Genomic DNA, 13,560 nt, shown 5'->3' on the forward strand with positions numbered 1-13,560 from the left:
GTAGCTAAATGGACTAAATCATGCATTGCTTGTCAAAAATCTAAAGTTAATCGTCACGTAAGAAGTCCTCTTGGCAATTTCACACCCCCTCTAGACCGTTTCAAATATGTCAGTATAGATATTGTTGGTCCATTGCCATTATGTAAACAGTATAAATACATCCTTACATGCATAGACAGATTTACACGTTGGACTGAAGCAATACCACTGGAAGACATTACTGCTGACTCCGTTGCTTATGCGTTTTTTTCTGGATGGGTTTCTCGTTATGGTGTGCCAGCTCATATTATTACTGATCAAGGACGACAATTTGAATCTTTACTTTTTCGAGAATTATCTAAAATGCTTGGAATAAGAATAACGCATACAACTCCATATCATCCACAGAGTAATGGCCAAATTGAGAGATGGCATCGTACTTTTAAAGCTGCATTAAAATCCCAAAAATCGAATAACTGGGTTAATTCACTCCCTATTGTCATGATGGGTTTGCATGCAAATATTATACAGGATATTGGTTTTTCCCCAGCTGAAATGGCATTTGGAACAAATTTACGACTTCCTGGAGAAATATTTAATAACAAAAAAGAAAACAAATACTCTACACAATGGGTGAAAGAATTTTCTGAAAACATGCATTTTTTAAAAGCCAGCAGTTCACTGCGACATGGGAAGAAAAACGTATTTGTACATCCAGAATTAGGTACCTGCTCTCATGTGTTCATAAGGTGTGACGCAGTTAAAAAACCTTTACAGCAACCATACGACGGTCCATTCAAAGTAATTTCTAGAACTAATAAAATTTTCAAGATTCAAGTATACGGAGAAAATAAAGTAATTTCAATAGATCGTTTGAAGCCAGCTTTTCTTTTGGATAATCAAGAAAATGTTGAGGAAGATTGTATACGTTATATTCCTCGTAGAGTTACTTTTAAAATAAATTAATTATGTATATGTCGTTATCACTAGGAAGGGGGTACTGTGGCATACCTACCTGTTAATTTTCTACTTTAACAATTATTCGATTTAAAAAAAAAAAAAAAAAAAAACATTTTCAATTCATTTGTTGTCAGTAAAGAAAATTTTTTCAGTTAGTTGAAGAAAATTATTTTGGAGAACTGAAGATTTATCAAATAATAAAGAACGTGTTATAAAAATACATTTGTGTAATAAATCAACTTTACAAGACCTATGAAAAAAATCGCCGCTAGGTGGCGCAAGGATCGAGATATTCACAAAAATCGTATTTGTGGTCCGCTTTAGCTCATATTTGGAGCACATAATACATACAAGAACAAAAAGCGACCTATGAAAAAAAATCGCCGCTTGGTGGCGCAAGGATCGAGATATTCACAAAAATCGTATTTGTTATCCGATTTGGCTCATATTTGGAACACATAATACATATACGAATAGAAAGCGACATATAAAAAAATCGCCGCTAGGTGGCGCAAGGATCGAGATATTCACAAAAATCGAATTTGTGGTCCGATTTCGCTCATATTTGGAGCACATAATACATACAAGAACAAAAAGCGACCTATGAAAAAAAATCGCCGCTTGGTATCGCAAGGATCGAGATATTCACAAAAATCGTATTTTTTATCCGATTTGGCTCATATTTGGAACACATAATACATACAAGAATAGAAAGCGGCATATGAAAAAAATCGCCGCTAGGTGGCGCAAGGATCGAGATATTCACAAAAATCGTATTTGTGGTCCGATTTGGCTCATATTTAGAACACATAATACATACAAGAACAAAAAGCGACCTATGAAAAAAAATCGCCGCTTGGTGGCGCAAGGATCGAGATATTCACAAAAATCGTATTTGTTATCCGATTTGGCTCATATTTGAAGCACATAATACATATACGAATAGAAAGCGACATATGAAAAAATCGCCACTAGGTGGCGCAAGGATCGAGATATTCACAAAAATCGTATTTGTGGTCCGATTTGGCTCATATTTTGAACACATAATACATACAAGAATAGAAAGAGACCTATGAAAAAAATCGCCGCTAGGTGGCGCAAGGATCGAGATATTCACAAAAATCGTATTTGTGGTCCGCTTTAGCTCATATTTGGAGCACATAATACATACAAGAACAAAAAGCGACCTATGAAAAAAAATCGCCGCTTGGTGGCGCAAGGATCGAGATATTCACAAAAATCGTATTTGTTATCCGATTTGGCTCATATTTGGAACACATAATACCTATACGAATAGAAAGCGACATATAAAAAAATCGCCGCTAGGTGGCGCAAGGATCGAGATATTCACATAAATCGTATTTGTGGTCCGATTTGGCTCATATTTGGAGCACATAATACATACAAGAACAAAAAGCGACCTATGAAAAAATCGCCGCTTGGTGGCACAAGGATCGAGATATTCACAAAAATCGTATTTGTTATCCGATTTGGCTCATATTTGGAGCACATAATACATACAAGAACAAAAAGCGACCTATGAAAAAAAATCGCCGCTTGGTGGCGCAAGGATCGAGATATTCACAAAAATCGTATTTGTTATCCGATTTGGCTCATATTTGGAACACATAATACATATACGAATAGAAAGCGACATATGAAAAAATCGCCGCTAGGTGGCGCAAGGATCGAGATATTCACAAAAATCGTATTTGTGATCCGATTTGGCTCATATTTGGAACACATAATACATACATGAATAGAAAGCGGCATAGAAAAAAATCGCCGCTAGGTGGCGCAAGGAACGAGATATTCACAAAAATCGTATTTGTGGTCCGATTTGGCTTATATTTGGAACACATAATACATACAAGAATAGAAAGCGACCTATGAAAAAATCGCCGCTAGGTGGCGCAAGGATCGAGATATTCACAAAAATCGTATTTGTGGTCCGATTTGGCTTATATTTGGAGCACATAATACATACAAAAACAAAAAGCGACCTATGAAAAAAAATCGCCGCTTGGTGGCGAAAGGATCGAGATATTCACAAAAATCGTATTTGTTATCCGATTTGGCTCATATTTGGAACACATAATACATATACGAATAGAAAGCGACATATGAAAAAAATCGCCGCTAGGTGGCGCAAGGATCGAGATATTCACAAAAATCGTATTTGTTATCCGATTTGGCTCATATTTGGAGCACATAATACATACAAGAACAAAAAGCGACCTATGAAAAAAATCGCCGCTTGGTGGCGCAAGGATCGAGATATTCACAAAAATCGTATTTGTTATCCGATTTGGTTCATATTTGGAACACATAATACATATACGAATAGAAAGCGACATATGAAAAAATCGCCGCTAGGTGGCGCAAGGATCGAGATATTCACAAAAATCGTATTTGTGGTCCGATTTGGCTCATATTTGGAGCACATAATACATACAGGAACAAAAAGCGACCTATGAAAAAAAATCGCCGCTTGGTGGTGCAAGGATCGAGATATTCACAAAAATCGTATTTGTTATCTGATTTGGCTCATATTTGGAACACATAATACATATACGAATAGAAAGCGACATATGAAAAAACTCGCCGCTAGGTGGCGCAAGGATCGAGATATTCACAAAAATCGTATTTGTGGTCCGATTTGGCTCATATTTGGAACACATAATACATACAAGAATAGAAAGCAACCTATGAAAAAATGTCCGCTAGGTGGCGCAAGGATCGAGATATTCACAAATATCGTATTTGTGGTCCGATCTGGCTCATATTTGGAACACATAATACATACATGAATGGAAAGCGGCATATAAAAAAAATCGCCGCTAGGTCGCGCAAGGATCCAGATATTCACAAAAATCGTATTTGTGGTCCGATTTGGCTCATATTTGGAACACATAATACATACAAGAATAGAAAGCAACATGTGAAAAAAATTGCCGCTAGGTAGTGCAAGGATCGAGATATTCACAAAAATCGTATTTGTGGTCCGATTTGGCTCATATTTGGAACACAATACATACAAGAATAGAAAGCGACCTATGAAAAAAATCGCCGCTAGGTGGCGAAAAGATCTTATTTGTGTTCCGATTCGGTCCATATGTGGAATACATAATACATACATGAATAGAAAGCGACCTATGATGTCCGTATTGGCTCATATTTGGAACAAATATTACATACAGTCCGGTAGAAGTGACATCAACAATTTTGGAGTTGGAGGAGGGACAAGCAAGCATACGTGGCGCAGAGTCGAGTAAAGTCTTTGGAAGGATTAAGTATTGAGGACTTAGATTGTAACAAAGTGTCAGGAAAGAGTCCTTGTAATAATGAGTCACTACACTGAACTAAATAGAATAAGAAATAATATGCAATTAAATAAAGACTAAAAAATTGAAAATAAAATAATTAAAAAAATGTTTAAGTTAAACGGTTTTATTGAAAACAATACTTACATGAAATAATAATTATACTAAAAGCTAGAAAATAATTAGGTAGGTCCTAGGTACTAGTCATCACACTCCTCATCAATCTAGGGCGTCAGACAATTAAATAAAAGCATTGGAGCGTCAAATTTCTATTGATAGTCATATATAAGACCAACTGAATCCTAATCAGGTTATGCTACGCCTCACATTTTTAGAAATTTCACGCGTCCAACGCTTTTATTTAATTATCTGACCAACGCCCTAGATTTATGAGGAGTGTGATGACTAGTACCTAGGACCTACCTATTTATTTTCTAGCTTTTAGTATAATTATTGCTTCATGTAAGTATTGGTTTTAATAAAACCGTTTAACTTAAAATTTTGTTTTTAATTATTTTATTTATAGTAAAAAGTAAATCCTTTGTATCAAATGAATTCGAATGAGAGGTAAAATCATGAAACAAACAGCGAAAAGGTGGACTTAATTCGAAATTATTTTAAAACTACATCAAAAGAATAGGTGTGTGATGTCTTGCCGCTCGTGAAGGGACATTGAAGCTTACTTCGTTCAAAAAAAAGAAGCTAGAAATCAGTCCATTCAGCAGTTTAGCCACGAATATTACGCCTAGCATTTCTCTACGACTTGAAAGAGTTGGAAGATTGATAAACTTCAACCGACTATTGCAAGGTGGAAGAATCTGCGTAGTCCCTGTGAAATGTGCTTTTGTATTGACTCTATAGTCTATCTGTTTTAACTTAATAACGCGGACTCCATATTATTGATCCGTATTCTAATTTGGGTCTAGCTAATGTGGTAAAAAGGGCTTTGGTTACATAAGGGTCACCAAATTCTTCGGAATGTACATACTCTTCGTTCATTTGCTCGCGAGACCAAATCTGAGGTCGTTTGCATGGGGCCTGTTGGTTTTCTAAACACAAACACCATCAAACACACGTAGGGCCGTAGTGCGAGTACAAGCATTCTCATAGTTTAAATACATGTTTGGCATAAGTAGTAGTGTATTTAAATTGTCTATGTAAAGTATTTTTACTTTCCAAAATCGTACATGAATCGAATTTTTTTCCTCTCTAGGATCGTATACAAATCGAGAAAAATGTTGTTACTACTAAGTTCGGTTATTGATTTTTCTTAGAGAAGTGCCATTTAGAGTATCCATTAGCTGCTTGAGCAACGTCTTGTTGGAAAACTTTAAGGCTTTAAGGCTCACATTCTTCATTTACCTACTAGCTTAACGCGTTTCGAGACAAGGAACAGCCCGATTATTTGACGAATTTTATTACATTGAAAACTAGTACTACACATCGCCGCATTTCGAACTCAAATCAATTGTCATTCAGGGGATGTTAGGTTGTGGAGCTGAATTTTCTTCCCATGAGGGCAAATGTCGCTTCCTTACCAATCGTTGCATCAAAGATTCTAAACATATTTATAATATAGTGGTGAGGAAGCATTTTCACATAATGGGTCTCCCCTCAAGCTCTCCGATAGTATTATTATATTGTGGCTAATATTAGCATCACTATGCTGTTAGTAAATAATCACAACAACAATAACAGCAAGCAGTCACATTTATGTACATGTACCCATTAAAGCAAGCAGCCACACTTATGTACAAGGCAACGAAGAATATTCCATACACATATCCAGCAGCTTGAAGCATATATGTAGCCGGCAGCTAAACGTCTAGACCTTAGGAGAAATGGGCGAACGAGGCAACCAAGAGTATAAAAGCAGCGCAAGCTGACGAATCAGTTATCAGTTTGATTTTAACACGCTTTAGCGAAGTACGCGGGTATTGTAATTGTACTACTCCCAAACTAGTCTTAATAACGGAAATATTCCTACAATGAATATTTGAGTCATTTATTCGACAGTTCAGAGATTCCAGCGTTAACAGAAGCTGCAAAATAATCAGAATTCCCCAAAACTCGTAACAATATGTATTATATGTATTCAATTTCAGGGATGCACCTTAACGTTAAGCTAATCGTTTATCAAAAAATTTCCACCGTTTCCGTTGAAACACTTCGAAATATTATCGATAAAGAAATTATCAAGATAAATTGTATCTCGTTTTTAACCAAAACGAAAAGCTTTCGTTGACGTTAAAAACGTTAACGAAAACGTGATACTTTATGTTTGAATTGTGCTGGCAATGCTATAGCCATGGTGAAGCCGTAAGGTGGCAACAACGAGCGCACATACACACACAAACTCTATGTAATTTGTTTGTGTAATTCGTTGGTGGTAATGTCAAAAATACTCTGAGAAATGTTCGTACTGTCAAAATTTATGAGAAAAGTTGCAATCAGCTTGGATAATGCTTTCACCTTTAATGACTCCGCCATCAATCAGCTTTGCCAGCATAGTTTGAAATTAATAATCAACATAAACGATTTGATTTCGTTTTGATATGGCAGAAAACGAAACGAAATCATTTCGTTAATTTGACGATCTTAACGTTAATAAACGAAACGAAATGACTTCGTTTCGTTTATTAACGTTGATTATCGTAACGAAATGATATCGTTTCGTTGGTTAAGCATGCCTGTTCAATTTTATATTTCCAGGGAGGTGTTTTCCTCGTCAACTTTTTAAACGTATACGGTCCTGGGCTAGCGATATTGTTTGTAGTATTCGTGGAGGCAGCTGGAGTTTTTTGGTTTTATGGAGTTGATCGCTTTTCGGAGGACGTCGAACAAATGCTGGGCATCAAACCGGGAGTTTTCTGGCGTATATGTTGGACTTACATAAGTCCCGTCTTTTTATTGGTAACTAATTGAATTGGAAATATTTAAAAAGTATTGAAAATAAAAAAAATTTATATAAGGGCATCTTTATCTTCTCCATACTGGGCTATGAAGAAATGTTGGGTGAAGAATATCAGTATCCCGAATGGAGTTACAAAGTGGGTTGGGCTGTCACGTGTTCCTCGGTACTCTGCATACCGATGTATATCATCTATAGATTCTTTTTTGCATCCAAAGGTGATTGCCGTGAGCGCTACAATGATAGTTTTTTGGTGCCACCACGTTGCGGGTCTGTGTTACCAGGACAACAGGGTACTACGGTGTGACATGATTTAGGAAAGGCCGTGAAAACGGGAACGTCAGAAGCGAAGATGAAAAGAAAACTTAATAAATCAATTTTTTTAGAAACAACTAAGAGTAATAATTATAGCTTCGAACGTTTAATGCGTGTGGGATGTAGTTATTCGGCAACAACAACAACTATTAGTACTCAAACAACAAAAAATTATGAAAATATGTTAACAAAAAATACTACTACTACAACAAAAAATAATAATATTGATTTAAATAGTTATTATGCTTATTACACAAATAATCTCAATTATGGTTATATATATGAAGTTTCTCCACAAGATAATAATGATGAAACAAATAACAAGCATCAATGCAATGAAAATACAATTTTGCAATGTAGAAATCTGCCGCAAAATATACCTCACTTCCAATGGACATTTCAAAGTACCGAGGATAAGAATAACGGTTCATTTGATAGAACAAAAAGCAAATACGATTCTCATGAATATGCTGTTGTATACAATAACCCAAACCAAAAAAATGATATTAATAGATTAGGCTATAATTATGAAAATGAAAGCGTTGACACGGATTATAGTGAAGGATTTAGCGCCATCGCTTTTAGTAGTGAGTCTGGTAGTAACTGTAGTAGTGGTAGTAGTGTTAGTATTAAATGTAATGCTAATTGTAATGTTAATGCTAATCTTATATATAACAAAAGAAATGATAATTTTTGTTATATGCAACGAGCAAAAAACAATTGTAAATTAAATATGACTCACGAAATTGCTGAGGACAATAATTATGCTATGATACTCAGCAGTTGTAAACCGCTTAAATTCTCATTTGCTAGCGAATGGTTGGTTTAATTACTTACAATTATGCAATAGTATTTATGTATTTGTTTATAAATTATATGTGTGTACATATGTCTATATAGAAGAAATTAATGAATGAAAGAATGAAAAGTCAGTTTACAATATGTTACATAAGTAGGTACAACAATGCGTAGAAGCTGGTGATGTCAAATTAATTATGGCACAAAGAATTGTAAAGCAATTAAGTTAATGAATTAAGCACAAATCAAAGCCGAATTATTGTGAAAATTTAGCAAGACAGCCATTTGTTAAATTTTCGACAAAAATTCGTGCAAAGGGCAATAAGATGAAATTAAACCAGTAAAAATGTAAAAATTGCACAAATTTTTTTGATATAATTTTATTTTATTTCTAATTTAATAATTTGAGATAAATTCAAACAACATGACATCAGGACTGTTTCGATTATACCTTGTAAATCTCTTCAAAGCCTTTTCTCCCGGGAGTGGGATTTGAACCCGCACTCCTACGATGGTTGAAGAGTTACAAACGCATTCATCCACGACATGCCTTAGTTGTTGTAAACCTTATCCCCATTGCCTTCTTTGCATATTTCTCTTTATGCACTGGACATACTTCGTATGTCATCATGTGGTAAAGTTATGCGCTGGTAAGGCGGTTTCAAAGAAAATTGGTGTTGTTGCTTTTGTCATATTTATAGAACTACAACGAATTAACCAATGTTATCTATTTGTATGAGTTTAAGCGGAGATTACCCTTATCGCTTTAAATGTATGAAAACATTTGAAGCAGTTTTTAATTTATAATTCATTTAATATTATTTCATTTTTGTTTTCTTTTTTCAAACTTGTTTCTTTATTATTTCGTTAATAAAGATAAAACCGCCAACCCAGAGATCTAAGGAAAAAAGTATTGTTCTTTGAAATTCATTCAAATTACATATTATCGAAAACAGAGATTCCATTTAACGGTTAACCAGAAAAAACAATTTGGCTTATCACGTATTACAAACGATATCCAAGAATATATAAGGGCTTTTTCAGTGATACCTTTATGTTTATTTTTCAATTTCTTCGGACTTTCTCAGTGATTAATTTTAATTTTCAAATTTTTTCTCATTATCCCTGAGATCTTGCAGTCTGATTTATTGCCTAAGGTTTTTTCTAACTTGGCGATCGCCGTGGTGTGATGGTGGCGTGCTCCGCCTACCACACCGACGAACCTGGGTTCACGTCCCGGAAAAAGCAACATCAAAATATTAGAAACAATTTTTTTTTTTTTTTATTAGAAGAAAAATTTTCGAAGCGTGTTTGGCAAGCACTCCGAGTGTATTTCTGCCAGGAAAAGCTCTCAGTGTAAACTCATCTGCCTTGCAGATGCCATTTGGAGTCGGCATAAAACAAGTGAGTCACATCCCGCCAATTTGTAGGAAAAATTAAAAGAAACACGACGCAAATTGGAAGAGAAGCTCGGACTAAAATATCTTCGGCAGTTATCGCGCTTTATATTTATTTTATTTATTTATTATTATTTTTTTTTACTTTTATTTTGCGGCAAGAACTTTATATTATTATCAGGGTCTGTAAATGGATGTTATTCGCAAAATTTAAACGAGAAAAGTCATACCATGCCACGAGGACTATTTTGAGATCATTGCTGAAATTTGCGGTGATAATTTGTGGATTATTCCGGGATTATTTTGAAATTGTTTTGGATACTTTCGGTATTATTTTATATACTATTTAGAGATTATTTTGGGAGAGTGTTAGGGAACATTTAAGGTTTTTTTCTGAACTATTAGGGATTTTATTAGAGACTATTTTGGATCATTGCGGGACTATTTTGAAATAATTTGGCGGGTACGAAAAGTTATCGCCCTGTTGTTATTATCGCATTGTTATCGGCATGTTATTGGTTCCTTATCCACGCTTTATTGGCTTGTCATCGATAAAAATTTTTTTGAAGAGTTATTTGTGCATACATTTGTAAATTATCAACATGTTTACGCTTTGTTATTGAAAAATTATCGATTTTTTATACAAAAAAATCTATACAGTGCGACCTTATTCAGATGGGCAACACAAAAAATTTTAGGGTTGATCGAATTCCCTGTAGCGCTATTCACTAACTTTTATAACAAAATTTGATAGCGTTAAATTATATTAACAATAATTTTAACAAATATGCTATTCACTAACTTTTGTACATTCTGAACTTATTAGAAATAATATCGATTTCACAATTTACAATTTGCAGTGGCCTTTGTTGATGTGGTAAAGCTTTCGAGAAAGTTGGTAAAATTTATTTACTGAATTAGAGCACGATAACACATGCCTGGATCTACAATAAATCGTCAATAAATAATCTACATATGTTTCAGCCCTGGGAACTAGACTGTTTTCGGTCAAATTTTATGTTTCTTTTTATTATTTATTTTGTGCTTTCAATTAGAGATAACACTCTAGAGATGAAACTTTGAAAAAAAATTCGCATCTTTAAAATTTGTTCATAATTACCGAATATCGAAGGATAAAATTTATATGGCAAATCATTCCTATTTTGAAGTTTAAATTGTGACTTTTTTCTAGGACGGCGCACCGCCGTGGTATGATGGTAGCGTGCTCTGCCTACCACACCGAAGATCCTGGGTTCACGCTCCGGATAAAACAACATCAAATTTAAAAAAAACATTTTTTTCAATTAGAAAAAATTTTCTAAGCGGGGTCGCCCCTCGGCAGTGTTTGGCAAGCACTCCGAGTGTATATCTGCCATGAAAAACTTTTCAGTGAAAACTAATCTGCCTTGCGGATGCCGTTCGGAGTCGGCATAAAACAAGTTGGTCCCGTCCCGCCAATTTGTAGGAAAAATTAAAAGGAGCACGACGCAAATTCGAAGAGAAGCTCGGCCTAAAATCTCTTCGGAGGTTATTGCGCCTTACATTTTTACATTTTTTTTTATAGTTAACATATAACAAGATTATCTTCATTTATCGTACTTAATTCCTCCTAATCATTATTTATATAACTAGATTTCTCATATAAATGTTTCACTTCGATAATCGGTAATTATGAGGAAATATTATATATGCGGATTTTTGTTATAGAAAAAGTTCCACCTCTAGAGTGTAATGCCTAATTGGAGGTACGAAATAAAAGAGAAACGTGAAAATTTTACAGAAAATGATCTAGTTCCCAGGGATGGAACATATGTAAACGCGTAGATCATCTCTTGACGATTTATTGTAGATTAAGGCACATGTAAATATGTAAATGTGGTTTGAGTTTTGGGCGCATAGTTTGTTGCGGAACGCAACTGTAATAATGCAAGAGTGGTGACCTTGCTACTGCTTTGCTGATAATATGTAAAAATGGCAGTAAATGTTCAAATAATATAAAAATAATATACATTATTAATAAATACTTATTAAGTATATGAATCTATCAATCGACAATGCAACCAATAATTGACTACTGTAAAAGTTTGGATTTCAAAAACGGCAAAAGTTAGGAAACACGCTACTGAGAAATATTTCAAAATTTATTTTTATACTGTGAGGAACAATTTAATAACTTAATTCTCTTTTAAAAAATGTTAACTTTCAAAAAGCTAAAAATGTTCCACTGTGTGGAAAAAGTTTTCAGCTGCCAGCCCTTTACAATAAAATATTTTCAAGTTTTACTAGAAAATATTTGCGTAAAACCACTATCAAAATTCAAAATTGGTTAATTTATTTGTTTAATGGTTTTCCAAAAAAAAAACATAGAAAAATGCTTTTGAAATAACAGTGTTTAATTTTAAATTCTAATAAAATAGTATTCTAGTATACGGAAATTTTGCCCAATGGTTTTAAGTATTTTACAATAATAAAAAAAAAACATATTATAGTTTTCGAACTATTAAAACAACAAGTTGTACAACAGCATTTACATTAACGTCAGTGCTACTTCACAGCAATATTAAAAAAAAAGTTGGATGCAATTATTGTTGTAAGTAAACTTAATGCAGTTTTGTAATTATCTTCAAGGATATGTATATATGTGTATGTGTGTGAGAATAAGTATTTATAGTTAAATACAAATAAAATAATTAAAACAATATTTGCTAAAAACAAAATTTGTACAACAATGGTAAAAAATGCTTTTTAATATATCAGAGAAAAAAAATTTTGTTTTTGTTAAATTAGGAAAGAGAGAAAAATGTTGCCATGGTAAAAAATAAACTGAAAAAATATAAAATACATAAATACATTTCATAGAAACAAATATGGTTAAATATTGTAGCAAATAATTTAAAATGTTAAAGCATTTTTAAGTTTTCTTTTCAACATAAATAAGTTGGAAGTCGTTACACCAATACACTAATTTTGTTTTGTTTAAATTTATAAAATTTGTTAATATTTTATATTAAAATAAAATTGTATTTAATTAATATGTATATGTGCTTTTTACTATGTTTTTGAAGCATTGAAAATAACTGCAAATCAGCCATTTTGCAGATATTTTCTTCAAGCAAAACCAATAACAAATTTGTTATATTTTTATTGTTTAATAAATATAATTTTGTAAACAAAATTAAAAAGTGGAGTATTTGTTGATAATCTAAACGGACTCTATGCGGGTATGAACATTATGCAGTGATTTAAAACCCTGAATAGGTAAGATGTGGAATCGAAACATCAGTGATCATATAACTCTTCTCGTAAAAACATGGGCTCATAATCATAGTCCAAATAAAATAGGTTTTATATTTAGTTGCAGCCTTTTTGACAGATAGATGTCATGCGCCATGGGTTTCAGATTATAACATACGATGATGATATACATACGTGAACGAGTAATTCAAGTAATCACTATTTTTGAATCTATTTTGACTTTAAAATATGTTCCAACGAACTTTTTGTCTTTAAAACAGCACTTAATTCAATATACATACATCAAGCTTTGTTTTCTCCTGTATGCTATAACCTCATTTAACTTATACCACTGACGTATCACTTAATTTTTCTTTCGTATAGTATTCTATCCATGATTGGATGATATGATTCTGCCGCAAGTTTTTCGAATATATAAAAATTCTGACCGAAAAAATATTCTTATCGACACCAGAATTTCGCAGCACTGGAACTTTTTCATCAAAACTTCTGAACATGAGAAGTTTTACTGTGAGCGGCCAAAAGTCCGGCTTTAAAGCCGGAGTCATTGGTGCCATATGTCGTATCGCTGTATCCGTATCCCTAACGTAATCAGCTGTTTATCGTTACGACGGTAAAACAA

At 33.6% G+C, this 13,560-nt stretch overlaps 1 protein-coding gene across 2 annotated transcripts in view; it reads left to right on the forward strand.

The window, feature by feature from the left end:
* SerT (Serotonin transporter) overlaps nucleotides 1-7,480 on the forward strand; it is a 258,831-nt gene extending 251,351 nt beyond the window's left edge. For both annotated transcript variants that reach the window (XM_067772402.1, XM_067772403.1), the window contains 2 exons: nucleotides 6,975-7,175; nucleotides 7,235-7,480. In XM_067772402.1, the coding sequence (XP_067628503.1) occupies nucleotides 6,975-7,175; nucleotides 7,235-7,480 (447 nt within the window). The remainder of the gene's footprint in view (nucleotides 1-6,974; nucleotides 7,176-7,234) is intronic.
* The last annotated feature ends 6,080 nt before the right edge of the window (nucleotides 7,481-13,560 follow it).

The sequence above is a fragment of the Eurosta solidaginis genome, chromosome 3, assembly GCF_040869045.1.
Source record: "Eurosta solidaginis isolate ZX-2024a chromosome 3, ASM4086904v1, whole genome shotgun sequence".
NCBI classification, from domain to species: domain Eukaryota; kingdom Metazoa; phylum Arthropoda; class Insecta; order Diptera; family Tephritidae; genus Eurosta; species Eurosta solidaginis.